A 27,686-nucleotide genomic window follows, 5' to 3' on the forward strand; every position below is an offset into this window, starting at 1 on the left:
TGTCTCCAACATACAATCAATCCTCCACATCCATAAAAAAATCACAAATTCGCCAGTTTGCACTAAAAATATGTCAAAAATGAACATCCATGCACAAGAATCACATGGCCACAAAATGACGGACCATTTTTACCTATTTTTAATGAGCACCACTCTTGAAATTTCATCATTTGCACAACTTCTCGAGAAGTGAGCCCTTACACATAGAGAGGAAGGAATGGCGGCGTTCACCAACCTACAGCCAGTTCTGAGGAAGGGTCAATGGACCCGAAACATTAATTCAGATACAATTAATTCTGATTTCTCTTCACAGATGCTGCCAGACCTGCTGAGCTTTTCCAGCAACTTCTGTTTATCTTCCTGATTTCGAGCAGCCGCAAATCTTTCAGATTTTATTAGTACTGACAGTGGGGAATGCACTCTTTGAAACGTGCTGGAAGCAGGTTCGACTCAGGCATTCACGGGGCCATTATATGGTTATTTGTATAAAAATAAAAGGCATGAATAAGGGCAAAAAGCAAGAGGATGGTGCTCACTCCGAGGGCTAGCATTAGCGTAACGGGCTGAATGGCTTCTCACTGAATTGGGTGTGGGATGGTAGTTCAGGCGCCCGCCAGCAGGGGACGCGGCGGGTACAGGCTGACGTCAGGTCCCTTCACCCGGAACCGGAAGGGGGAGGTGCCAGCAGCAGCTGCGGCGGGGGAAGATGGCGACCGTGAGGAAGCGTGAGCGGCAGGGCCCGGAGCCGGAGGCCCAGCAACAGGCCCCGGCCGGGCCCGGGGAGCCGCAGTTCCCCCCCGGCTTCAGTGTCTCCGAGATTAAAAACAAGCAGCGACGGCAGTTCATGTTCCAGCGGTGGAAGCGGGCCCGGCGGCAGGTGGGTTAGTGGGGGAGGGGGGAGAGGGGGTTGTTGATGGGGGGGGAGGAGAGTGGGGAGGGGGTTGTTGATGGGGGGGGGAGGAGAGTGGGGAGGGGGTTGTTGATGGGTGGGGAGGAGGAGAGTGGGGAGGGAGGAGAGTGGGGAGGGGGTTGGTGATGGCGGTGGGGAGGAGAGTGGGGAGGGGGTTGGTGATGGGGGGGGGAGGAGAGTGGGGAGGGGGTTGTTGATGGGTGGGGAGGAGGAGAGTGGGGAGGGAGGAGAGTGGGGAGGGGGTTGGTGATGGCGGTGGGGAGGAGAGTGGGGAGGGGGTTGGTGATGGGGGGGAGGGGGTTGTTGATGGGTGGGGAGGAGACTGGGGAGGGGGTTGGTGATGGCGGGGGGGAGGAGAGTGGGGAGGGGGTTGGTGATGGGGGGGGAGGAGAGTGGGGAGGGGGTTGGTGATGGCGGTGGGGAGGAGAGTGGGGAGGGGGTTGGTGATGGGGGGGGAGGAGAGTGGGGAGGGGGTTGGTGATGGGGGGGAGGGGGTTGGTGATGGGTGGGGAGGAGAGTGGGGAGGGGGTTGGTGATGGGGGGGAGGAGAGTGGGGAGGGGGTTGGTGATGGGGGGGGAGGAGAGTGGGGGGGGAGGAGAGTGGGGAGGGGGTTGGTGATGGGGGGGGAGGAGAGTGGGGAGGGGGTTGGTGATGGGGGGGAGGGGGTTGTTGATGGGTGGGGAGGAGAGTGGGGAGGGGGTTGGTGATGGCGGGGGGGAGGAGAGTGGGGAGGGGGTTGGTGATGGGGGGGGAGGAGAGTGGGGAGGGGGTTGGTGATGGGGGGGGAGGAGAGTGGGGAGGGGGTTGGTGATGGGGGGGAGGGGGTTGTTGATGGGTGGGGAGGAGAGTGGGGAGGGGGTTGGTGATGGGTGGGGAGGAGAGTGGGGAGGGGGTTGGTGATGGGGGGGAGGGGGTTGTTGATGGGTGGGGAGGAGAGTGGGGAGGGGGTTGGTGATGGGTGGGGAGGAGAGTGGGGAGGGGGTTGGTGATGGGGGGGAGGGGGTTGTTGATGGGTGGGGAGGAGAGTGGGGAGGGGGTTGGTGATGGGTGGGGAGGAGAGTGGGGAGGGGGTTGGTGATGGGGGGGAGGGGGTTGTTGATGGGTGGGGAGGAGAGTGGGGAGGGGGTTGGTGATGGCGGGGGGGGAGGAGAGTGGGGAGGGGGTTGGTGATGGCGGGGGGGAGGAGAGTGGGGAGGGGGTTGGTGATGGCGGGGGGGAGGAGAGTGGGGAGGGGGTTGGTGATGGCGGGGGGGAGGAGAGTGGGGAGGGGGTTGTTGATGGGTGGGGAGGAGAGTGGGGAGGGGGTTGTTGATGGGTGGGGAGGAGAGTGGGGAGGGGGTTGTTGATGGGTGGGGAGGAGAGTGGGGAGGGGGTTGTTGATGGGTGGGGAGGAGAGTGGGGAGGGGGTTGTTGATGGGTGGGGAGGAGAGTGGGGAGGGGGTTGGTGATGGGGGGGGAGGAGAGTGGGGAGGGGGTTGGTGATGGGGGGGGAGGAGAGTGGGGAGGGGGTTGGTGATGGGGGGGGAGGAGAGTGGGGAGGGGGTTGGTGATGGGGGGGGAGGAGAGTGGGGAGGGGGTTGGTGATGGGGGGGAGGGGGTTGGTGATGGGGGGGAGGGGGTTGTTGATGGGTGGGGAGGAGAGTGGGGAGGGGGTTGGTGATGGGGGGGGAGGAGAGTGGGGAGGGGGTTGGTGATGGGGGGGAGGGGGTTGGTGATGGGTGGGGAGGAGAGTGGGGAGGGGGTTGGTGATGGGGGGGGAGGAGAGTGGGGAGGGGGTTGGTGATGGGGGGGGAGGAGAGTGGGGGGGGAGGAGAGTGGGGAGGGGGTTGGTGATGGGGGGGGAGGAGAGTGGGGGGGGAGGAGAGTGGGGAGGGGGTTGGTGATGGGGGGGGAGGAGAGTGGGGAGGGGGTTGGTGATGGGGGGGAGGGGGTTGTTGATGGGTGGGGAGGAGAGTGGGGAGGGGGTTGGTGATGGCGGGGGGGAGGAGAGTGGGGAGGGGGTTGGTGATGGGGGGGGAGGAGAGTGGGGAGGGGGTTGGTGATGGGGGGGAGGGGGTTGTTGATGGGTGGGGAGGAGAGTGGGGAGGGGGTTGGTGATGGGTGGGGAGGAGAGTGGGGAGGGGGTTGGTGATGGGGGGGAGGGGGTTGTTGATGGGTGGGGAGGAGAGTGGGGAGGGGGTTGGTGATGGGTGGGGAGGAGAGTGGGGAGGGGGTTGGTGATGGGGGGGAGGGGGTTGTTGATGGGTGGGGAGGAGAGTGGGGAGGGGGTTGGTGATGGCGGGGGGGGAGGAGAGTGGGGAGGGGGTTGGTGATGGCGGGGGGGAGGAGAGTGGGGAGGGGGTTGGTGATGGCGGGGGGGAGGAGAGTGGGGAGGGGGTTGGTGATGGCGGGGGGGAGGAGAGTGGGGAGGGGGTTGTTGATGGGTGGGGAGGAGAGTGGGGAGGGGGTTGTTGATGGGTGGGGAGGAGAGTGGGGAGGGGGTTGTTGATGGGTGGGGAGGAGAGTGGGGAGGGGGTTGTTGATGGGTGGGGAGGAGAGTGGGGAGGGGGTTGTTGATGGGTGGGGAGGAGAGTGGGGAGGGGGTTGGTGATGGGGGGGGAGGAGAGTGGGGAGGGGGTTGGTGATGGGGGGGGAGGAGAGTGGGGAGGGGGTTGTTGATGGGTGGGGAGGAGAGTGGGGAGGGGGTTGGTGATGGGGGGGGAGGAGAGTGGGGAGGGGGTTGGTGATGGGGGGGAGGGGGTTGGTGATGGGGGGGAGGGGGTTGGTGATGGGGGGGAGGGGGTTGTTGATGGGTGGGGAGGAGAGTGGGGAGGGGGTTGGTGATGGCGGGGGGGAGGAGAGTGGGGAGGGGGTTGGTGATGGGGGGGGGAGAGTGGGGAGGGGGTTGGTGATGGGGGGGGAGGAGAGTGGGGAGGGGGTTGGTGATGGGGGGGAGGGGGTTGGTGATGGGTGGGGAGGAGAGTGGGGAGGGGGTTGGTGATGGGGGGGGAGGAGAGTGGGGAGGGGGTTGGTGATGGGGGGGGAGGAGAGTGGGGAGGGGGTTGGTGATGGGGGGGAGGGGGTTGGTGATGGGGGGGAGGGGGTTGTTGATGGGTGGGGAGGAGAGTGGGGAGGGGGTTGGTGATGGCGGGGGGGAGGAGAGTGGGGAGGGGGTTGGTGATGGGTGGGGAGGAGAGTGGGGAGGGGGTTGGTGATGGGGGGGGAGGAGAGTGGGGAGGGGGTTGGTGATGGGGGGGAGGGGGTTGTTGATGGGTGGGGAGGAGAGTGGGGAGGGGGTTGGTGATGGGTGGGGAGGAGAGTGGGGAGGGGGTTGGTGATGGGGGGGAGGGGGTTGTTGATGGGTGGGGAGGAGAGTGGGGAGTGGGTTGGTGATGGCGGGGGGGAGGAGAGTGGGGAGGGGGTTGGTGATGGCGGGGGGGAGGAGAGTGGGGAGGGGGTTGGTGATGGCGGGGGGGAGGAGAGTGGGGAGGGGGTTGGTGATGGCGGGGGGGAGGAGAGTGGGGAGGGGGTTGGTGATGGCGGGGGGGAGGAGAGTGGGGAGGGGGTTGTTGATGGGTGGGGAGGAGAGTGGGGAGGGGGTTGTTGATGGGTGGGGAGGAGAGTGGGGAGGGGGTTGGTGATGGGGGGGGAGGAGAGTGGGGAGGGGGTTGGTGATGGCGGGGGGGAGGAGAGTGGGGAGGGGGTTGGTGATGGCGGGGGGGAGGAGAGTGGGGAGGGGGTTGTTGATGGGTGGGGAGGAGAGTGGGGAGGGGGTTGTTGATGGGTGGGGAGGAGAGTGGGGAGGGGGTTGTTGATGGGTGGGGAGGAGAGTGGGGAGGGGGTTGTTGATGGGTGGGGAGGAGAGTGGGAGGGGGTTGTTGATGGGTGGGGAGGAGAGTGGGGAGGGGGTTGGTGATGGGGGGGGAGGAGAGTGGGGAGGGGGTTGGTGATGGGGGGGGAGGAGAGTGGGGAGGGGGTTGGTGATGGGGGGGGAGGGGGTTGTTGATGGGTGGGGAGGAGAGTGGGGAGGGGGTTGGTGATGGCGGGGGGGAGGAGAGTGGGGAGGGAGTTGGTGATGGCGGGGGGGAGGAGAGTGGGGAGGGGTTTGGTGATGGCGGGGGGGAGGAGAGTGGGGAGGGGGTTGGTGATGGCGGGGGGGAGGAGAGTGGGGAGGGGGTTGGTGATGGCGGGGGGGAGGAGAGTGGGGAGGGGGTTGGTGATGGCGGGGGGGAGGAGAGTGGGGAGGGGGTTGGTGATGGCGGGGGGGAGGAGAGTGGGGAGGGGGTTGTTGATGGGTGGGGAGGAGAGTGAAGAGGGGGTTGGTTATGGGGGGGGAGGAGAGTGGGGAGGGGGTTGGTGATGGGGGGAGGGGGTTGTTGATGGGTGGGGAGGAGACTGGGGAGGGGGTTGGTGATGGCGGGGGGGAGGAGAGTGGGGAGGGGGTTGGTGATGGGGAGAGTGGGGAGGGGGTTGGTGATGGTGGGGGGGAGGAGAGTGGGGAGGGGGTTGTTGATGGGTGGGGAGGAGAGTGGGGAGGGGGTTGGTGATGGCTGGGGGGAGGAGAGTGGGGAGGGGGTTGTTGATGGGTGGGGAGGGGGTTGGTGATGGCGGGGGGGAGGAGAGTGGGGAGGGGGTTGGTGATGGCGGGGGGGAGGAGAGTGGGGAGGGGGTTGTTGATGGGTGGGGAGGAGAGTGGGGAGGGGGTTGTTGATGGGTGGGGAGGAGAGTGGGGAGGGGGTTGGTGATGGGGGGGGAGGAGAGTGGGGAGGGGGTTGGTGATGGCGGGGGGGAGGAGAGTGGGGAGGGGGTTGGTGATGGCGGGGGGGAGGAGAGTGGGGAGGGGGTTGTTGATGGGTGGGGAGGAGAGTGGGGAGGGGGTTGTTGATGGGTGGGGAGGAGAGTGGGGAGGGGGTTGTTGATGGGTGGGGAGGAGAGTGGGGAGGGGGTTGTTGATGGGTGGGGAGGAGAGTGGGGAGGGGGTTGGTGATGGGGGGGGAGGAGAGTGGGGAGGGGGTTGGTGATGGCGGGGGGGAGGAGAGTGGGGAGGGGTTTGGTGATGGCGGGGGGGAGGAGAGTGGGGAGGGGTTTGGTGATGGCGGGGGGGAGGAGAGTGGGGAGGGGGTTGTTGATGGGTGGGGAGGAGAGTGGGGAGGGGGTTGGTGATGGCGGGGGGGAGGAGAGTGGGGAGGGGTTTGGTGATGGCGGGGGGGAGGAGAGTGGGGAGGGGTTTGGTGATGGCGGGGGGGAGGAGAGTGGGGAGGGGGTTGGTGATGGCGGGGGGGAGGAGAGTGGGGAGGGGGTTGGTGATGGCGGGGGGGAGGAGAGTGGGGAGGGGGTTGGTGATGGCGGGGGGGAGGAGAGTGGGGAGGGGGTTGGTGATGGCGGGGGGGAGGAGAGTGGGGAGGGGGTTGGTGATGGCGGGGGGGAGGAGAGTGGGGAGGGGGTTGGTGATGGCGGGGGGGAGGAGAGTGGGGAGGGGGTTGTTGATGGGGGAGGAGAGTGGGGAGGGGGTTGTTGATGGGTGGGGAGGAGACTGGGGAGGGGGTTGGTGATGGCGGGGGGGAGGAGAGTGGGGAGGGGGTTGGTGATGGGGAGAGTGGGGAGGGGGTTGGTGATGGCGGGGGGGAGGAGAGTGGGGAGGGGGTTGGTGATGGCGGGGGGGAGGAGAGTGGGGAGGGGGTTGGTAATGGGGGGGGAGGAGAGTGGGGAGGGGGTTGTTGATGGGTGGGGAGGAGACTGGGGAGGGGGTTGGTGATGGCGGGGGGGAGGAGAGTGGGGAGGGGGTTGGTGATGATGAGAGTGGGGAGGGGGTTGGTGATGGCGGGGGGGAGGAGAGTGGGGAGGGGGTTGGTGATGGCGGGGGGCAGTAGAGTGGGGAGGGGGTTGTTGATGGGTGGGGAGGAGAGTGGGGAGGGGGTTGGTGATGGGGGGGGAGGAGAGTGGGGAGGGGGTTGGTGATGGGGGGGAGGGGGTTGTTGATGGGTGGGGAGGAGAGTGGGGAGGGGGTTGGTGATGGCGGGGGGGAGGAGAGTGGGGAGGGGGTTGGTGATGGCGGGGGGGAGGAGAGTGGGGAGGGGGTTGTTGATGGGTGGGGAGGAGAGTGGGGAGGGGGTTGGTGATGGGGGGGAGGAGAGTGGGGAGGGGGTTGGTGATGGGGGGGAGGGGGTTGTTGATGGGTGGGGAGGAGAGTGGGGAGGGGGTTGGTGATGGCGGGGGGGGAGGAGAGTGGGGAGGCGGTTGGTGATGGCGGGGGGGAGGAGAGTGGGGTGGGGGTTGGTGATGGCGGGGGGGAGGAGAGTGGGGAGGGGGTTGGTGATGGCGGGGGGGGAGGAGAGTGGGGAGGGGGTTGGTGATGGCGGGGGGGAGGAGAGTGGGGAGGGGGTTGGTGATGGCGGGGGGGAGGAGAGTGGGGAGGGGGTTGGTGATGGCGGGGGGGAGGAGAGTGGGGAGGGGGTTGGTGATGGCGGGGGGGAGGAGAGTGGGGAGGGGGTTGTTGATGGGTGGGGAGGAGAGTGGGGAGGGGGTTGGTAATGGGTGGGGAGGAGAGTGGGGAGGGGGTTGGTAATGGGGGGGGAGGAGAGTGGGGAGGGGGTTGGTGATGGTGGGAGGGGGTTGTTGATGGGTGGGGAGGAGACTGGGGAGGGGGTTGGTGATGGCGGGGGTGAGGAGAGTGGGGAGGGGGTTGGTGATGGGGAGAGTGGGGAGGGGGTTGGTGATGGCGGGGGGGAGGAGAGTGGGGAGGGGGTTGGTGATGGCGGGGGGGAGGAGAGTGGGGAGGGGGTTGTTGATGGGTGGGGAGGAGAGTGGGGAGGGGGTTGGTGATGGGGGGGGAGGAGAGTGGGGAGGGGGTTGGTGATGGGGGGGAGGGGGTTGTTGATGGGTGGGGAGGAGACTGGGGAGGGGGTTGGTGATGGCGGGGGGGAGGAGAGTGGGGAGGGGGTTGGTGATGGCGGGGGGGAGGAGAGTGGGGAGGGGGTTGGTGATGGGTGGGGAGGAGAGTGGGGAGGGGGTTGGTAATGGGGGGGGAGGAGAGTGGGGAGGGGGTTGGTGATGGGGAGAGTGGGGAGGGGGTTGGTGATGGCGGGGGGGAGGAGAGTGGGGAGAGGGTTGGTGATGGGGGGGGAGGAGAGTGGGGAGGGGGTTGGTGATGGGGGGGAGGGGGTTGTTGATGGGTGGGGAGGAGACTGGGGAGGGGGTTGGTGATGGGGGGGGAGGGGGTTGGTGATGGGGAGGAGGGGGTTGTTGATGGGTGGGGAGGGGGTTGGTGATGGGAGGAGAGTGGGGAGGGCGTTGATGGGGGGGAGGGTGTTGTTGATGGGTGGGGAGGAGAGTGGGGAGGAGGTTGGTGAATGGGGGGGAGGAGAGTGGGGTGGAGCTTGGTGATGGGGGGGGAGGAGAGTGGGGTGGAGGTTGGTGATGGGGGGGGAGGGGGTTGGTGATGGGTGGGGAGGAGACTGGGGAGGGGGTTGGTGATGGCGGGGGGGAGGAGAGTGGGGAGAGGGTTGGTGATGGGGAGAGTGGGGAGGGGGTTGGTGATGGCGGGGGGGAGGAGAGTGGGGAGGGGGTTGGTGATGGCGGGGGGGAGGAGAGTGGGGAGGGGGTTGGTGATGGGGGGGAGGGGGTTGTTGATGGGTGGGGAGGAGACTGGGGAGGGGGTTGGTGATGGGGAGGAGGGGGTTGTTGATGGGTGGGGAGGAGAGTGGGGAGGGGGTTGGTGATGGGCGGAGGAGAGTGGGGAGGGCGTTGTTGATGGGTGGGGAGGAGGTTGGTGAATGGGGGGGAGGAGAGTGGGGTGGAGCTTGGTGATGGGGGGGAGGAGAGTGGGGTGGAGGTTGGTGATGGGGGGGAGGAGGGTGGGGTGGGGGTTGGTGATGGGGGGGGAGGAGGGTGGGGTGGGTGTTGGTGATGGGGGGGGAGGAGGGTGGGGTGGGGGTTGGTGATGGGGGGGGAGGAGGGTGGGGTGGGGGTTGGTGATGGGGGGGGGAGGAGGGTGGGGTGGGGGTTGGTGATGGGGGGGAGGAGGGTGGGGTGGGGGTTGGTGATGGGGGGGGAGGAGGGTGGGGTGGGGGTTGGTGATGGGGGGGGAGGAGGGTGGGGTGGGGGTTGGTGATGGGGGGGGAGGAGGGTGGGGTGGGGGTTGGTGATGGGGGGGGAGGAGGGTGGGGTGGGGGTTGGTGATGGGGGGGGAGGAGGGTGGGGTGGGGGTTGGTGATGGGGGGGGAGGAGGGTGGGGTGGGGGTTGGTGATGGGGGGGAGGAGGGTGGGGTGGGGGTTGGTGATGGGGGGGGAGGAGGGTGGGGTGGGGGTTGGTGATGGGGGGGGAGGAGGGTGGGGTGGGGGTTGGTGATGGGGGGGGAGGAGAGTGGGGTGGGGGTTGGTGATGGGGGGGGAGGAGAGTGGGGTGGGGGTTGGTGATGGGGGGAGGGGGTTGTTGAATGGTGGGGAGGAGAGTGGGGAGAGGGTTGGTGATGGGGGGGGAGGAGAGTGGGGTGGGGGTTGGTGATGGGGGGGGAGGAGAATGGGGTGGGGGTTGGTGATGGGGGGGAGGAGAATGGGGTGGGGGTTGGTGATGGGGGGGGAGGAGAATGGGGTGGGGGTTGGTGATGGGGGGGGAGGAGAGTGGGGTGGGGGTTGGTGATGGGGGGGGGAGGAGAGTGGGGTGGGGGTTGGTGATGGGGGGGAGGGGGTTGTTGATGGGTGGGGAGGGGAGTGGGGAGAGGGTTGGTGATGGGGGGAGGAGAGTGGGGAGAGGGTTGGTGATGGGGGGAGGAGAGTGGGGAGAGCGTTGGTGATGGGGGGAGGAGAGTGGGGAGAGGGTTGGTGATGGGGGGAAGAGAGTGGGGAGAGGGTTGGTGATGGGGGGAGGAGAGTGGGGAGAGGGCTGGTGATGGGGGGAGGAGAGTGGGGAGAGGGTTGGTGATGGGTGGAGGAGAGTGGGGAGAGGGTTGGTGATGGGGGAGGAGAGTGGGGAGGGGGTTGCTGATGGGGGGCGAGGAGAATGGGGTGGGGGTTGGTGATGTGGGGGGAGGAGAGTGGGGTGGGGGTTGGTGATGGGGGGGAGGAGAGTGGGGAGGGTGTTGGTGATGGGGGGGAGGGGGTTGTTGATGGGTGGGGAGGGGAGTGGGGAGAGGGTTGGTGATGGGGGGAGGAGAGTGGGGAGAGGGTTGGTGATGGGGGGAGGAGAGTGGGGAGAGGGTTGGTGATGGGGGGAGGAGAGTGGGGAGAGGGCTGGTGATGGGGGGAGGAGAGTGGGGAGAGGGTTGGTGATGGGGGGAGGAGAGTGGGGAGAGGGTTGGTGATGGGGGGAGGAGAGTGGGGAGGGGGTTGCTGATGGGGGGGAGGAGAGTGGCGACAGGGTTGTTGATGGGGGGAGAGGAGAGTCGGGAGGGGGTTGTTGATGGGGGGGAGGGGGTGTTGATGGGTGGGGAGGAGAGTGGGGAGGGGGTTGGTGATTGGGGGGAGGAGAGTGGGGAGGGGGTTGTTGATTGGGGGGAGGAGAGTGGGGAGGGGGTTGTTGATGGGGGGGGGAGAGTGGGGAGGGGGTTGTTGATGGGGGGGGAGAGTGGGTAGGGGGTTGTTGATGGGGGGGGGAGAGTGGGGATGGGGTTGTTGATGGGGGGAGGAGAGTGGGGAGGGGGTTGGTGATGGGGGGGGAGAGTGGGGTGGCGGTTGTTGATCGGGGGGGGAGAGTGGGGATGGGGTTGTTGATGGGGGGAGGAGAGTGGGGAGGGGGTTGGTGATGGGGGGAGGAGAGTGGGGAGGGGGTTGGTGATGGGGGGGGAGAGTGGGTAGGGGGTTGTTGATGGGGGGGGGAGCGTGTGGAGGGGGTTGTTGATGGGGGGGAGAGTGGGGAGGGGGTTGTTGATGGGGGGGAGAGTGGGGAGGGGGTTGTTGATGGGGGGGAGAGTGGGGAGGGGGTTGTTGATGGGGGGAGGAGAGTGGGGAGGGGGTTGCTGATGGGGGGGAGGAGAGTGGCGACAGGGTTGTTGATGGTGGGAGGGGGTTGTTGATGGGTGGGGAGCAGAGTGGGGAGAGGGTTGTTGATGGGGGGTAGGAGAGTGTGGAGGGGGTTGATGGGGGGAGGGGGTTGTTGATGGGTGGGGAGGAGAGTGGGGTGGGGGTTGGTGATTGGGGGGAGGAGGAGAGTGGGGAGGGGGTTGGTGATTGGGGGGAGGAGGAGAGTGGGGAGGGTGTTGGTGATTGGGGGGAGGAGGAGCGTGGGGAGGGTGTTGGTGATGGGGGGGGTAGGAGAGTCGGGAGGGGGTTGTTGATGGGGGGGAGGAGAGTGGGGAGGGGGTTGTTGATGGGGGGGATGGGGTTGTTGATGGGTGGGGAGGAGAGTGGGGAGAGGGTTGATGATGCGGGGGAGGAGTGTGGGGAGGGGGTTGGTGATGGGGGGGAGAGTGGGGAGGGGGTAGGTGATGGGGGGGGAGAGTGGGGAGGGGGTTGGTGATGGTGGGGGAGAGTGGGGAGGGGGTTGTTGATGGGGGGGAGGAGGTGATTTTGGAGGGGGTTGGTGATGGCGGTGGGGAGGAGAGTGGGGTGGGGGTTGGTGATGGGGGGGAGGAGAGTGGGGAGGGGGTTGTTGATGGGTGGGAGGAGAGTGGGGAGGGGGTTGTTGATGGGTGGGAGGAGAGTTGGGAGGGGGTTGTTGATGGGTGGGAGGAGAGTGGGGAGGGGGTTATTGATGGGGGGGAGGAGAGTGGGGAGGGGGTTGTTGATGGGGGGAGGGGGTTGTTGATGGGGGGGAGGGGTTTGATCGGGGGGGAGGAGAGTGGGGAGGGGGTTGGTGATGGCGGGGGGGAGGAGAGTGGGGAGGGGATTGGTGATGGCGGGGGGGAGGAGAGTGGGGAGGGGGTTGGTGATGGCAGGGGGGAGGAGAGTGGGGAGGGGGTTGGTGATGGTGGGGGGGAGGAGAGTGGGGTGGGGGTTGGTGATGGGGGGGAGAGTGGGGAGGGGTTTGGTGATGGGGGAGAGTGGGGAGGGGGTTGTTGATGGGGGGGAGGAGAGTGGGGACGGGGTTGTTGATGGGGGGGGTTGTTGATGGGGGCGGGGAGGAGAGTGGGTAGGGGGATGTTGATGGGGGGGGGGAGAGTGGGGCGGGTGTTGGTGATTGGGGGGAGGAGCAGAGTGGGGAGGGGGTTGGTGATGGGGGGGAGGGGGTTGTTGATGGGTGGGGAGGAGAGTGGGGAGAGGGTTGGTGATGGGGGGGAGAGTGGGGAGGGGGTTGTTGATGGGGGGGAGGAGTGTGGGGAGGGGGTTGGTGATGGCGGGGGGGAGGAGAGTGGGGAGGGGGTTGGTGATGGCTGGGGGGAGGAGAGTGGGTAGGGGGTTGGTGATGGCGGGGGGAGAGTGGGGAGGGGGTTGTTGATGGGGGGGAGGAGAGTGGGGAGGGGGTTGGTGATGGCGGGGGGGAGGAGAGTGGGGAGAGGGTTGGTGATGGCGGGGGGGAGGAGAGTGGGGAGGGGGTTGGTGATGGCGGGGGGGGAGGAGAGTGGGGAGGGGGTTGGTGATGGCTGGGGGGAAGAGAGTGGGGAGAGGGTTGGTGATGGCGGGGGGGAGGAGAGTGGGGAGGGGGTTGGTGATGGCGGGGGGGGAGGAGAGTGGGGAGGGGGTTGGTGATGGGGGGAGGAGAGTGGGGTGGGGGTTGGTGATGGGGGGGAGGAGAGTGGGGACGGGGTTGTTGATGGGGGGGGAGTGGGTTGTTGATGCGGGGGGAGGTGAGTGGGGAGGGGTTTGTTGGGGGGGAGGGGGTTGGTGATGGGGGGGGAGGAGAGTGGGGTGGGGGTTGGTGATGGGGGGGAGGAGAGTGGGGTGGGGGTTGGTGATGGGGGGAGGAGAGTGGGGAGGGGGTTGGTGATGGGGGGAGGAGAGTGGGGAGGGGTTTGGTGATGGGGGGGGAGGAGAGTGGGGAGGGGGTTGGTGATGGGGGGGAGGAGAGTGGGGTGGGGGTTGGTGATGGGGGGGAGGAGAGTGGGGAGGGGGTTGGTGATGGGGGGGAGGAGAGTGGGGAGGGGGTTTGTGATGGCGGGGGGGAGGAGAGTGGGGAGGGGGTTTGTGATGGCGGGGGGGAGGAGAGTGGGGAGGGGGTTTGTGATGGCGGGGGGGAGGAGAGTGGGGAGGGGGTTGGTGATGGCGGGGGGGAGGAGAGTGGGGAGGGGGTTGGTGATGGCGGGGGGGAGGAGAGTGGGGAGGGGGTTGGTGATGGGGGGAGGAGAGTGGGGTGGGGGTTGGTGATGGGGGGGGGAGAGTGGGGAGGGGGTTGTTGATGGGGGGGAGGAGAGTGGGGACGGGGTTGTTGATGGGGGGGAGTGGGTTGGTGATGGGGGGGGAGGAGAGTGGGGTGGGGGTTGGTGATGGGGGGGAGGAGAGTGGGGAGGGGGTTGGTGAAGGGGGGGAGGAGAGTGGGGAGGGGGTTGGTGAAGGGGGGGAGGAGAGTGGGGTGGGGGTTGGTGATGGGGGAGAGGAGAGTGGGGTGGGGGTTGGTGATGGGGGAGAGGAGAGTGGGGTGGGGGTTGGTGATGGGGGAGAGGAGAGTGGGGTGGGGGTTGGTGATGGGGGCGAGGAGAGTGGGGTGGGCGTTGGTGATGGGGGGGAGGAGAGTGGGGTGGGGGTTGGTGATGGGGGGAGGGGGTTGTTGATGCGTGGGGAGGAGACTGTTGATGGGTGGGGAGGAGACTGGGGAGGGGGTTGGTGATGGCGGGGGAGGAGAGTGGGGAGGGGGTTGGTGATGGTGGGGGGGAGGAGAGTGGGGAGGGGTTTGTTGATGGGTGGGGAGGAGAGTGGGGAGGGGGTTGGTGATGGGGGGGAGGAGAGTGGGGAGGGGGTTGGTGATGGGGGGGAGGGGGTTGTTGATGGGTGGGGAGGAGAGTGGGGAGGGGGTTGGTGATGGCGGGGGGGAGGAGAGTGGGGAGGGGGTTGGTGATGGCGGGGAGCGGGTTGTTGATGGGTGGGGAGGAGAGTGGGGAGGGGGTTGGTGATGGCGGAGAGGAGGAGAGTGGGGAGGGGGTTGTTGATGGGTGGGGAGGAGAGTGGGGAGGGGTTTGGTGATGGGGGGGAGGAGAGTGGGGAGGGGGTTGGTGATGGGGGGGAGGGGGTTGTTGATGAGTGGGGAGGGGGTTGGTGATGGCGGGGGGGAGGAGAGTGGGGAGGGGGTTGGTGATGGCGGGGGGGAGGAGAGTGGGGAGGGGGTTGTTGATGGGTGGGGAGGAGAGTGGGGAGGGGGTTGGTGATGGGGGTGGAGGAGAGTGGGGAGGGGGTTGGTGATGGGGGGGACGGGGTTGTTGATGGGTGGGGAGGAGACTGGGGAGGGGGTTGGTGATGGCGGGGGGGAGGAGAGTGGGGAGGGGGTTGGTGATGGGGAGAGTGGGGAGGGGGTTGGTGATGGCGGGGGGGAGGAGAGTGGGGAGGGGGTTGTTGATGGGTGGGGAGGAGAGTGGGGAGAGGGTTGGTGATGGGGGGGGAGGAGAGTGGGGAGGGGGTTGGTGATGGGGGGGAGGGGGTTGTTGATGGGTGGGGAGGAGACTGGGGAGGGGGTTGGTGATGGGGGGGAGGGGGTTAGTGATGGGGGGGAGGGGGTTGTTGATGGGTGGGGAGGAGACTGGGGAGGGGGTTGGTGATGGGGGGGAGGGGGTTGGTGATGGGGGGGAGGGGGTTGTTGATGGGTGGGGAGGAGAGTGGGGAGGGGGTTGGTGATGGGGGGAGGAGAGTGGGGAGGGGGTTGTTGATGGGGGGGAGGGCGTTGTTGATGGGTGGGGAGGAGAGTGGGGAGGAGGTTGGTGAATGGGGGGGAGGAGAGTGGGGTGGAGCTTGGTGATGGGGAGGAGGAGAGTGGGGTGGAGGTTGGTGATGGGGGGGAGGAGAGTGGGGTGGAGGTTGGTGATGGGGGGGGAGGGTGGGGTGGGGGTTGGTGATGGGGGGGAGGAGGGTGGGGTGGGGGTTGGTGATGGGGGGGGAGGAGGGTGGGGTGGGGGTTGGTGATGGGGGGGGAGGAGGGTGGGGTGGGGGTTGGTGATGGGGGGGAGGAGGGTGGGGTGGGGGTTGGTGATGGGGGGGGAGGAGGGTGGGGTGGGGGTTGGTGATGGGGGGGAGGAGGGTGGGGTGGGGGTTGGTGATGGGGGGGGAGGAGAGTGGGGTGGGGGTTGGTGATGGGGGGGGAGGAGAGTGGGGTGGGGGTTGGAGATGGGGGGGAGGAGAGTGGGATTGGGGGTTGGTGATGGGGGGGGAGGAGAGTGGGGTGGGGGTTGGTGATGGGGGGGAGGAGAGTGGGGTGGGGGTTGGTGATGGGGGGGAGGAGAGTGGGGTGGGGGTTGGTGATGGGGGGGAGGAGAGTGGGTTGGGGGTTGGTGATGGGGGTAGGAGAGTGGGGTGGGGGTTGGTGATGGGGGGGGAGGAGAGTGGGGTGGGGTTTGGTGATGGGGGGGGAGGAGAGTGGGGTGGGGGTTGCTGATGGCGGGGAGGAGAGTGGGGTGGGGGTTGGTGATGGGGGGGCAGGAGAGTGGGGTGGGGGTTGGTGATGGGTGGAGGGGGTTGTTGATGGGTGGGGAGGAGAGTGGGGAGAGGGTTGGTGATGGGGGGGGAGGAGAGTGGGGTGGGGGTTGATGGGGGGGGAGGAGAGTGGGGTGGGGGTTGGTGATGGGGGGGGAGGAGAGTGGGGTGGCGGTTGGTGATGGGGGGGAGGAGAGTGGGGTGGGAGTTGGTGATGGGGGGGAGGAGAGTGGGGTGGGGGTTGGTGATGGGGGGGAGGAGAGTGGGGTGGGGGTTGGTGATGGGGGGAGGGGGTTGTTGATGAGTGGGGAGGAGAGTGGGGAGAGGGTTGGTGATGGGGGGGAAGGAGAGTGGGGAGGGTGTTGGTGATGGGGGGGGAGGAGAGTGGGGTGGGAGTTGGTGATGGGGGGAGGAGAGTGGGGTGGGGGTTGGTGATGGGGAGGGAGGAGAGTGGGGAGAGGGTTGGTGATGGGGGGGGAGGAGAGTGGGGAGGGTGTTGGTGATGGGGGGGTGGGGGTTGTTGATGGGTGGGGAGGAGAGTGGGGAGAGGGTTGGTGATGGGGGGAGGAGAGTGGGGAGAAGGTTGGTGATGTGGGGAGGAGAGTGGGGAGAGGGTTGGTGATGTGGGGAGGAGAGTGGGGAGAGGGTTGGTGATGGGGGGAGGAGAGTGGGGAGAGGGTTGGTGATGGGGGGAGGAGAGTGGGGAGAGGGTTGGTGATGGGGGGAGGAGAGTGGGGAGAGGGTTGGTGATGGGGGGAGGAGAGTGGGGAGAGGGTTGGTGATGGGGGGAGGAGAGTGGGGAGAGGGTTGGTGATGGGGGGAGGAGAGTGGGGAGAGGGTTGGTGATGGGGGGAGGAGAGTGGGGAGAGGGTTGGTGATGGGGGGAGGAGAGTGGGGAGAGGGTTGGTGATGGGGGGAGGAGAGTGGGGAGGGGGTTGCTGATGGGGGGGAGGAGAGTGGGGTCGGGGTTGGAGATGGGGGGGAGGAGAGTGGGGAGGGGGTTGTTGATGTGGGGGGGAGAGTGGGGAGGGGGTTGCTGATGGGGGGGGAGGAGAGTGGCGACAGGGTTGTTGATGGGGGGAGGGGGTTGTTGATGGGTGGGGAGGAGAGTGGGGAGGGGGTTGTTGATGGGGGGGAGGGGGTGTTGATGGGTGGGGAGGAGAGTGGGGAGGGGGTTGGTGATTGGGGGGAGGAGAGTGGGGAGGGGGTTGTTGATGTGGGGGGGAGAGTGGGGAGGGGGTTGTTGATGGGGGGGGAGAGTGGGGATGGGGTTGGTGATGGGGGGAGGAGAGTGGGGAGGGGGTTGCTGATGGGGGGGAGGAGAGTGGGGAGGGGGTTGTTGATGGGGGGAGGAGAGTGGCGACAGGGTTGTTGATGGTGGGAGGGGGTTGTTGATGGGTGGGGAGGAGAGTGGGGTGGGGGTTGGTGATTGGGGGGAGGAGGAGAGTGGGGAGGGGGTTGGTGATTGGGGGGAGGAGGAGAGTGGGGAGGGTGTTGGTGATTGGGGGGAGGAGGAGAGTCGGGAGGGGGTTGTTGATGGGGGGGGAGGAGAGTGGGGAGGGGGTTGTTGATGGGGGGGAGGAGTGTGGGGAGGGGGTTGGTGATGGGGGAGGAGTGTGGGGAGGGGGTTGGTGATGGGGGAGGAGTGTGGGGAGGGGGTTGGTGATGGGGGGGAGAGTGGGGAGGGGGTTGGTGATGGTGGGGGAGAGTGGGGAGGGGGTTGTTGATGGGGGGAAGGAGATTGGGGAGGGGGTTGGTGATGGCGGTGGGGAGGAGAGTGGGGTGGGCGTTGGTGATGGGGGGGAGGAGAGTGGGGTGGGGGTAGGTGATGGGGGGAGGAGAGTGGGGAGGAGGTTGTTGATCGGGGGGAGGAGAGTGGGGAGGGGGTTGGTGATGGGGGGAGGAGAGTGGGGAGGGGGTTGGTGATGGGGGGGAGGAGAGTGGGGAGGGGGTTGGTGATGGGGGGGAGGAGAGTGGGGAGGGGGTTGGTGATGGGGGGGAGGAGAGTGGGGAGGGGGTTGGTGATGGGGGGAGGAGAGTGTGGAGGGGGTTGGTGATGGGTGGGGAGGAGAGTGGGGAGGGGGTTGGTGATGGGTGGGGAGGAGAGTGGGGAGGGGTTTGTTGATGGCGTGGCGGAGACTGGGGGTATGGAGGGGTTTAGTCGGGGAGGTTAATGGTGAGGGGGTTAGTGGGGGAGGTTAATGGGGAGGGGGTTAGTGGGGGAGGTCAATGGGGAGGGGGTTAGTGGGGGAGGTTAGTGGGGAGGGGGTTAGTGGGGGGGTTAGTGGGGAGGGGGTTAGTGGGGGGGTTAGTGGGGAGGGGGTTTCTTAGGGGTTTAATCGAGAGGGGGTTCGTGGGGGAGGGTAATGGAGAGGGGTTAGTGGGGGAGGTTAATGGAGACGGGGTTCGTGGGGGAGGTTAATGGGGAGGGGGGTTACTGGGGTATTTAATGGGGAGGGGGTTAGTGGGGGGTTTAATGGCGAGGGGGTTAGTGGGGCAGGTTAATGGGGAGAGGTTTCATGGAGGGGGCTAGTGGGTGGTTTAATGGGGCGGGGTTTAGTCGGGGGGTGTGGAGTGGGGTGGGGTTTAGTTGGGGGTGTGGAGTGGGGTTGGGTTTAGTTGGGGGTGTGGAGTGGGGTTGGGTTTAGTTGGGGGTGTGGAGTGGGGAGGTGGTTTAGTTGGGGGATGTGGAGTGGGGAGGAGGTTTAGTTTGGGGGTGTGGTGGGGGTGGGCGTGGGTGGCGGAGTGTGGAGGGGGTGGGCCTGGGTGGCGGGGTGTGGAGGGGTTGGGCATGGGTGGCGGGGTGTGGAGGGGTTGGGCGTTGGTGGCGGGGTGTGGAGGGGGTGGGCGTGGGTGGCGGAGTGTGGAGGGGGTGGGCCTGGGTGGCGGGGTGTGGAGGGGGTGGACCTGGGTGACGGGGTGTGGAGGGGGTGGGCGTGGGTGGCGGGGTGTGGAGGGGTTGGGCGTGGGTGGCGGGGTGTGGAGGGGGTGGGCGTGGGTGGCGGGGTGTGGAGGGGGTGGGCGTGGGTGGCGGGGTGTGGAGGGGGTGGGCGTGGGTGGCGGGGTGTGGAGGGGGTGGGCGTGGGTGGCGGGGTGTGGAGGGGGTGGGCGTGGGTGGCGGGGTGTGGAGGGGTTGGGCGTGGGTGGCGGGGTGTGGAGGGGTTGGGCGTTGGTGGCGGGGTGTGGAGGGGGTGGGCGTGGGTGGCGGGTTGTGGAGGGGGTGGGCGTGGGTGCCGGGGTGTGGAGGCGGTCGGCCTGGGTGCCGGCGTGGGTGAGGGGGTGGGCGTGGGTGAGGGGGTGGGCGTGGTTGGAGGGGGGTGGCGGGGTGTGGAGGGGGTCGGGACGTGTGGAGGGGAGGGGCGTGGGTGGCGAGTGTGGAGGGGGTGGGCGTGAGTGCGGGGTGTGGAGGGGGTGGCGGGGTGTGGAGGGGGGTGGGCGTGGGTGGCGGGGTGTGGAGGGGTGGGGCGTGGGGGTGGCGGTGTGTGGAGGGGGGGTGGGCGTGGGTGGCGGGAGGTGTGGAGGGCGGGTGGGGCGTGAGGGGTGGCTGTGCGAGTGTGGAGGGGGGTGGAGGGGGGTGGGCGGTGGGTGGCGGGGGTGTGGAGGGGGTTGGGCGTGGGTGGCGGGGTGTGGAGGGGGGAGGGCGTGGGTGGCGGGGTGTGGAGCGGGTGGGCCTGGGTGGCGGGGTGTGGGGAGGGGGTGGGACCTGTGCGTGTGGCGGGGTGTGGAGGGGGCGTGGGGCGTGCGGGTGGCGGGGGTGTGGAGGGGTGGGCGTGGTGCGGGGTGTGGAGGGGCGTTGGGCGTGGGGTGGCGGGGCGTGTGGAGGGGGTTGGCGGGTCGGTTGGAGGGGGTGGGCGTGGGTGGCGGGGTGTGGGAGGGGGTGGGCGTGGGGTGGCGGGGGGTGTGGAGGGGTTGGGGCGTGGGTGGCGGGGTGCGTGTGGAGGGGGGTGTGGCGGGTGGGTGGCGGGGTGTGGAGGGGGGTTGGGCGTGGGTGGCGGGGGTGTGGAGGGGGGTGGGCGTGGGTGGCGGGGTGTGAGGGGGGGGGTGGGCGTGGGGTGGGCGGGGTGTGGAGGGGGTGGGCGTGGGGTGGCGGGGTGTGGAGGGGTTGGGCGTGGGTGGCGGGGTGTGGAGGGGTTGGGCGTGGGGGGGGGGGGGGGGGGGTGGGCGGGGGTGTGGAGGGGGGTGGGCGTGGGTGGGGGGTGTGGAGGGGGGTGGGCGTGGGTGCCGGGGTGTGGAGGGCGGGTCGGCCTGGGTGCCGGGGTGTGGAGGGCGGGTGGGCGGTGGGTGGCGTGGTGTGGAGTGGGGTGGCGGGGTGTGGAGGGGGTGGGGCGTGGGTGACGGGGTGTGGAGGGGGGGTGGCGGGGTGTGGAGGGGGTGGGCGTGGGTGGCGGAAGGGTGGAGGGGGTGGGCGTGGGTGCCGGAGTGTGGAGGGGGTGGTGGTGGGTGGAGGGGGTGGGCGTGGGGTGGCGGGGGTGTGGAGGGGGGTGGCGGGGTGTGGAGGGGGTGGGGGCGTGGGTGGCGGAGTGTGGAGGGGGTGGGCTGTGGGTGGGCGGAGTGTGGAGGGGGTGGGCGTGGGTGGCGGGGTGTGGAGGGGGTGGGCGTGGGTGGCGGAGTGTGGAGGGGGTGGAGGGGGTGGGCGTGGGTGGCGGGGTGTGGAGGGGGTGGGCGTGGGTGGCGGGGTGTGGAGGGGGAGTGGGGCGTGGGTGGCGGGGGGTGGAGGGGGTGGGCGTGGGTGGCGGGGGTGTGGAGGGGGTGGCGGGGGTGTTGAGGGGGGTGGGCGTGGGTGGCGGGGTGTGGAGGGGGTGGGCGTGGGTGGAGGGGGTGGGCGTGGGTGGCGGAGTGTGGAGGGGGTGGGCGTGGGTGGCGGGGTGTGGAGGGGTTGGGCGGGGTGGGCGTGGGTGGCGGGGTGTGCGTGGGTGGCGGGGTGTGGAGGGGGTGGGCGTGGGTGGCGGCATGTGGAGGGGGTGGGAAAATGAAGACCTGAATTAAATCGAGTTTTTAACGAACTCTGGACTTCTTGATGTGTTACACCTGATGATGTACTTTTGTTTCTTTTGTGCTTTCAAGTAAATTACTTGATGATCTACATTTTCTGGTATTTATTGAGATATAAGTAAATATTGGCGCTGGTTTTGGGGAGGATTGCACTGCTCTTTATCAAAATTGTGCTGGTGGGATAGGTTTATTCACTGTCTTGTATGAAAGATAGTACCTTTGATATCCCAGAATTGGAGCAAGGCTACGACTTTAGAGCACGGGTGAGGGTGCTACATGCTAGACCTGAGTTGGCTTGAATGAGAGTTGAGGTGTGAGTGTTAAAGATTTGAAGGGAAGAGGAAGGTGTACATGAGGTATGTGTAGAGGAGAGGTGTATGGGTGTGTGAGAAGGACAGATGATGAAGAATGGGCAGGGAACAAGATGTAGCGAAGCCGACAGAGCGAGAGAGGAGTGGGTATACCAGAGGGAGATGGGAAGGGCAGTAAGTGATAGATGAATGATACATGGTGTCTTCGACTGGGCCAGCACTTATTGCCCGTCCCTAGTTGCCCTTGAGTCGGTGGGGTGAGTTGACTTCTTGAACCTTTGCAGTTCATGTGGCATAGGGGCACCCACAACGCTTTGAAGGAGGGAGTTCCAGAATTATGACCCAGCGACAGTGATGGAACGGCGTATATTTCCAGTTAAGCTGCTCAACTCCACCTTCTCAGGAGCAGCTAGAGTCGAACTGCAAGTGCTGGTGCAGCCAGTGACACCCACATCCCTCAAATGTATTTTTATAAATCTGTCGGAATGGCAAGTGACTTAGAGGGGGCCTTTCAGCTTGTGGTGTTCCCATGTGTTCTTATCCTGTCCAGCTAAGTGATAAGGATCACTGGTATGGAAGGGGCTGTCTGAAGAAGCTGGGTGAGTTATTACAATGCATCCTTGTAGTTAGTACACACTACTGATACTAAATGTTGCTGGTGGAGGCCATGAATGTTTGTGGATATGATACTAATCAAGTGGGCTGCATGATGCTGGATGTATGCAGCTTAGTGAGTGTGAGAGCTGTACTCATCCAGGCGAGTCGGGAGTATTCTACCACACTCCTTGGAGATTGTGGACAGGCTTTGGGGAGTCAGGAGGTGAGTTGATTGTTGCAGGATTCCTTGCCTCCAACCTGCTTTAGGAGCCTCAGTGTGTATTTGGCTAGTCCAGCTCAATTTCTGTTAACCCTCCCACGAATGTTGATGGTGTTAAATGTCAAGGCGTAATTGGAATCCATCGTGTTGAAAAGAAATGAAGTACTTTTTGAAGTGTGACATTTACTGTTAGGGGTGTGAGGAGAGGAGAAGGTGAAAAGTCAGGGAGGAAGAAAAGGGTGGGAGGTTGGGGGGAAAGCAAGTGGAAGAATAGGCTGTGAGAGCTTCAGTTTGGGGTTTAGTTATTTAGGTAGCCGTGTTTGAAGGTTCTAAATAATTTGAGATGTTTTTAATGTTTTTTCACTGTCATTTCTCTGCAGCTTCTGCTATGATCAGCCATCTGGTTACCCCTGCTGTTTCCCTTCTCATTCATCTTCATTTTCTGTTGTTTCAGAGCTTCTGAGAATTGTAGCTAACCTGTAATTTTGCTTTGGCAATGCTTACTTAATTTTACTGTGATAACAAAAAAGAAACCCGGCAGGTTTGGCAGTGTCTGCAGAGAGCAAAACAGAATTATCTTTTGAGTCCTCGGTGGTCCTTAGGAACCCCACTGTCAGAGAAACTTAGCGAACAAGAACAAGAATGGGTATGAAACTTGCCCACCGTTTAGCATGGTCGTGGATTTCAATTATCTCACTGCTATATATATGTGTGTGTTTGACTTTTTTATTTGACGGTGCTCATTGTTATTCAATGTAAAACAGATGGTTTGGAAATAAAATTAGAGGCAAATAATATCTATCTCCTATGCATCAGCACAATGTGTGAATAGTTTGGTTTGGAATAGTTGTCTGGTTCTTAAAGGTATCAAAGGATGAGTGCATGAAAATGACAGCGAGGTTGAAGATCAGCCACGATCTAGTTGTGCGTCAGAGCAGGCTCGAGAGGCACATAGCCTCCTCCTGCTATTCCATCTATTCTGCATGGATCACCTCAAGGCCAGACAATCTGCACTCTTTGAGATGGATTCTCCACAGCAGCTGGGAGGACAGACTAACATCAACCAACGCACCAGCATTGAGGCTGTGATGTATGAAACCAACTTTACAGGGACAACCACGTGCTGAGGATGCCTGAGTTCCAGCAGCCAAAGCAAATCTCCTCTGGTCAGTTAAGGAGGACACTCAAACAAGTGGAGGGCAAAGGAAGTGTTTCAAAGACTCCCTGAAGGCTTCCCTCAAGAAATATAACAGACTCAATACCTGGGTTTTTAGGTTAGGAAGGCATTTTGTCAGCACGGTTTGGCGGGCCAAAGGGCCTGTCTCTCTGCAGTATTGTTCTTTGTTCTTTACATTGTTGGTGTTTAGTTAATTGATAGGCCACTGAAGGACATGGGGACAAAGGGACACGGGAACTGGGTGTGCACAACAGGCTAAGATCACACAGTGAAACCAGAAATTGGTTGTGAAACACAGGTCTGACTACATCTATGGGGAGAAAGCAGATTTAATGTTTCAAGTCTGTTGACTCTCTTGTCAATTCTGACTTGCTGAGTTTTGCCAGCAATTTCTGTTTTTCTTTCGAATGTCCAGCATTGGTAGGTCTTTGTTTTATTATGAGCTAAACTTACTGCTTGTTTTGAGGAAAGGATTGAACAGTTCTCATTTCTTTTGTAATAAAGTAAGTTAGAAAGAGGGAGGTGATTCAGTGCTTATATTACCATTGTTTTAAGTATTTAATTTTAGTTACTTTGTTTCTGGTTTTTCTCATGTTTTGGATGTTGATAAAAGAGATGTAAAAACATTGCTGTTTTATCTCTGTCAGGACAGATTTGAAATTACTTCACCTTGACGATAAACAGTTTCTTAGTTTTGAGGGATGTGAGGTAGAAATGCCTTCCATTCTGGAAATCCAAGCTATGATAATGATCCTAGCCTCAAAAAATAACCAGTTGATGTAGCAGACTGCTTCTGTTTGAGTCCTGTTTACAGGAATAGGCTGCTGGGTTCTTGGATCTGCTCCACCATTTGTTAGGATCGTGGCTGGTCTGACATTCCTTATTAATAAGATAATAAAATGTGAGGCTGGATGAACACAGCAGGCCAAGCAGCATCTCAGGAGCACAAAAGCTGACGTTTCGGGCCTAGACCCTTCATCAGCCTCTCTGATGAAGGGTCTAGGCCCAAAACGTCAGCTTTTGTGCTCCTGAGATGCTGCTTGGCCTGCTGTGTTCATCCAGCCTCACATTTTATTATCTTGGAATTCTCCAGCATCTGCAGTTCCCATTATCTCTGACATTCCTTATGCCCACATTCCTGCCTTTTTCCCTTAACTCCAAATGATCAACAATCTTACTTGCCTAGTTCTGAAGAGGGGTCGCTGGTCCCGAAACATGACCGCTGATTTCTCTCGAATGGTGCTGCAGCAATTTCTGTTTTTGAGAGTTTTCTGCATTCGCAGTTTTTAAATCTTATATATTTCAGCATTAAATATACACAAGGACGCTGCCCCCAAACGCTCTATAACAAGGAGTTCCAAAGACACTCAACTCTGAGAGAAGAAATTCCTCTTCATTTCAGTCTTCAGTTGATGCCCCTTTATTCTGAGACTATGCCCCCTAGTCCTAGACTCTCCCAGGAGGGGAAACATCCTCTCAGCATTTACCTGTCAAGCCCCTTATAATCTTTTATGTTTCAATGAGATCACCTCTCATTCTTCAACTTGAGTGAGTAAAATCCAACCTGATCAGCCTTCGGTGGGGCCGTAGTAAGAATTGCTGATGCCGGAGTCAGAGACAACACAGCATGAAGCTGGAGAAACACGGCAGGGCAACACTTTCGAGTGGCGAACCATTTCAGCTCCCCCTCCCACTCCCTGGGTGACAGGTCCATCTGGGCCTCCTCCAGTGTCACAATGACGCCACCCAGAAACTGAAGGAGCAGCACCTCATTTTACGCATTGGGAGCCTACAGCCTGATGGTCTTAGTGTGGTTTTTACCAGTTTCAAAATATCCCCATCCCCATCCCCATCCTCATTCCATGACCAACCCTCCCTCTCATCCCCGCCTCCTCGATCTGTCACAGTTCCCCCATCATCTCTCCACCCTATCCGCTCCTGCCACCTCACTGACCAATCCCCACCACTGCCTATCTGCATTTGCCTATCATCATCCCACCTACCTTTCCCCAGCCTCACCCCTCCTCTATTTATTTTGGAGCTCCCTTCCCCCTCCCCCATTTCTGAAGAAGGCTCCTGCTCCTCTGATGCTGCCTGGCCTGCTGATCAGCCTTTGCCCTTCAGACCATCTCATCAGACAGGACCATCCTAGTGACCATCCCTGTGATCTGTCTCCAATGAAATGATGTTTTTCCTTAAATAAAGGGACGAAGACTGCTCTCAGATGCAGTCTCATCAGCACCTTGTACTGTTGTATTAGGACTTCCCTACTCTAATATTCCAATCCCATTGACATAAGCACTACACTCCATTAGCCTTCCTGAATACCTGCTTCTCCAATGTGCTAGCTTTCTGTGTTTTATGCACCAACTCCCACCAGTCCCTTTGTGTTGCAGCTTTCTGCAGTTTTTCTGTTTTGGTTGGAAATTAAAACTAGTCTCCCTGTTTGCAAGAAGTGAGACACTTGCCTTGCAAATATTCTGTGGAATTTAACTAGCTCTGTCTGAAAATGCAAAGGTTCTCCTGGTTTATTTGGATGCATTGCCGCTTGCCTTTAAAGCTATTATCAGCTTGTTCCAATATCTGTAAAACTGGTTTAACTGTCATCCAGTGCATATACTATGACATTTAATCATGGGGATACACAACTGTGGTCTTGCAGGTTTACTAACAGTAGGTGAAATTTTCATCATAATACCTTCAGCCCTGAAAAACACCCTGACTTAATTTTGTGCCTCCAAATGGACTGGAGAGAATATTTTGACCCACCTGTTATTAAAAGACAAAGACTTGTAAGTCTGTCTCTGCTAATGGGAGGAATTTGAAGTGTTGTGTTACAGCTAAGCTGTCAGAGGAATTTTGTTCACTCAACGAGGTTCAGATATTAGAATTGTCTTCATTTATTTAAGTTGCTGCACCCATGGAAAATACTCCAGGAACTTGACTAGGCTACTTCTCAGAACCTTGTAGCTTCAACTGCCTGGAAGGACAGACAAAAGGGCTGAAGTCATACTGGGGGAGTGTGGCATTGTCAGGACAGTCCTTTCGCAATTTGCTGGATGTGAAAAAACAAGTCCCTCCCCCCCAATGATATTTGAAGAAGCATGGGACAGTTCTTTGTAATTTCACTCAGTCTTTCAACTAATACCACCAGATATATTTGAATTAATTTCAATTGGAAAGGGGTATATTTTCTTATTTCTCACTTCACGGTTGGTGTATTTGGGCAGGGTGCAAATCAGCTGCCAATTTTATCTACATAATCTTGTCTTGGCCTCAGCAGGATAATTTATTTCAGAAGAGCTAATGAGGATTTTTATGTGATATAGGTTCAGTGCCAATATAGTAAACAGTCATTGTGACATGACTGCAGTTAGGAAAACACACAAGTATGGCCGAACTTATTTCCTTCAGTGTTTCAGTTGGTGCAGTGAGGTGAGGAAGCTTCGCGTTTGAGAGTCTGGGTGGTTTAGATCCCTTTCATGTGGGACTGTACAAATACTTGACAGTTGTTTTGGTGGCAGTATGAAAGATTGATTTCAGATGAATTTACTTGCTCTCTCTGGAGCAGATTTTTCTTATTTTTTTAAAGGCTTCTTTCATTACAATTCAGTGCATTCGCTAAGGATTGCCTTCAGAATGTCTTGTATCTGAGTCTGACCACAACAACATTCTTTTACATTGAAATGTTTCTGGAAGAGAATTGTTCTGTTTCTGTTGAATTATCACTGTCCCTTTTAATGCTGTTTCAGCCTGCTCAGCAAAAGCTGCTGGCGTAAGATTTGTATTTAGGCTGAGCATCTCTCTGTACCACAGACTCGGGTCATTTGCTGACCTGAGCTTCTGGTTTGTCATTGGCATCAGGAACAGTGTCAAAAAGAATAGCTTTGGTGCTGCTGATGCTCCTGAGTTGTTAATACATGGGTTGACGCTTCAAAGATGTATTGAGGGGAATGCTGCACTATCAAGAGATGCTGCTTTTTAAATGTGGCATGAAAACCAAGTGGACATCGAAGATACCATTGCATCAGTTTGAAATAGAGCCGTAAATTTCTCCCTAATGTCTTGACCATTGTTTATCTTTCACCCAACACTCTGAACTCCCAACTTATTTGACCATTCTTACATCGGTGTGTGTGAAACATGGCAAACTGAATGTAGATTTCCTACATTACAGCAGTGACCATGTTTCAGCAGTATATCATCGGCTGTGAAGGATTTAGAAATATTTGGATAGTGAAAGGGACTATATAAATGCAGGCATTTTGTTTAGAACATAGAACAGTACAGTACAGCACAGTACAGGCCCTTCGGCCCACAATGTTGTGCCGTGGAATAATCCTAATCCAAAAATAAAATAACCTAACCTACATTCCCCTCAATTCACTGCGCTCACAACTCTCTGGGTGAAGAACCTCCCTCTGACGTCTCCTTTATACCTTCCTCCTAACACCTTAAAACTATGACCCCTCGTGGCAGTCAATCCTGCCCTGGGAAAAAGTCTCTGGCTATCGACTCTATCCATGCCTCTCATTACCTTGTACACCTCGATCAGGTCACCTCTCTTCTTCCTTCTCTCCAGAGAGAAAAGTCCGAGCTCAGTCACCCTCTCCTCGTAAGACAAGCCCTCCAGTCCAGGCAGCATCCTGGTAAACTCCTTTGCACCCACTCCAAAGCCTCCACATCTTTCCTATAATAGGGTGACCAGAACTGGACACAATATTCCAAGTGTGGTCTCACCAGGGTTTTGTAGAGCTGCAGCATAACCTCACGGCTCTTAAACTCGATCCCCCTGTTAATAAAAGCCAAAACACCATATGCTTTCTTAACAACTTTATCCACTTGGGTGACAACTTTGAGGGAGCTATGCACTTGAACACCAAGATCCTGCTGTTCCTCCACACTGCCAAGAATCCTGCCTTTAATCCTATATTCAGCATTTAAGTTCGACCTTTCAAAATGCATCACTTCGCATTTATCCAGGTTGAACTCCATCTGCCATTTCTCAGCCC

General features: G+C 61.8%; 1 protein-coding gene across 1 annotated transcript in view; it reads left to right on the forward strand.

Annotated features, from left to right (window-relative positions):
• The first annotated feature begins 662 nt into the window (after positions 1 to 662).
• rpf1 (ribosome production factor 1 homolog) overlaps positions 663 to 27,686 on the forward strand; it is a 42,201-nt gene continuing 15,177 nt past the window's right edge. The window contains exon 1 of the mRNA XM_048539874.1: positions 663 to 877. Within this exon, the coding sequence (XP_048395831.1) occupies positions 707 to 877 (171 nt within the window). The 5' untranslated portion in view covers positions 663 to 706. The remainder of the gene's footprint in view (positions 878 to 27,686) is intronic.

The sequence above is a fragment of the Stegostoma tigrinum genome, chromosome 8, assembly GCF_030684315.1.
Source record: "Stegostoma tigrinum isolate sSteTig4 chromosome 8, sSteTig4.hap1, whole genome shotgun sequence".
NCBI lineage: Eukaryota > Metazoa > Chordata > Chondrichthyes > Orectolobiformes > Stegostomatidae > Stegostoma > Stegostoma tigrinum.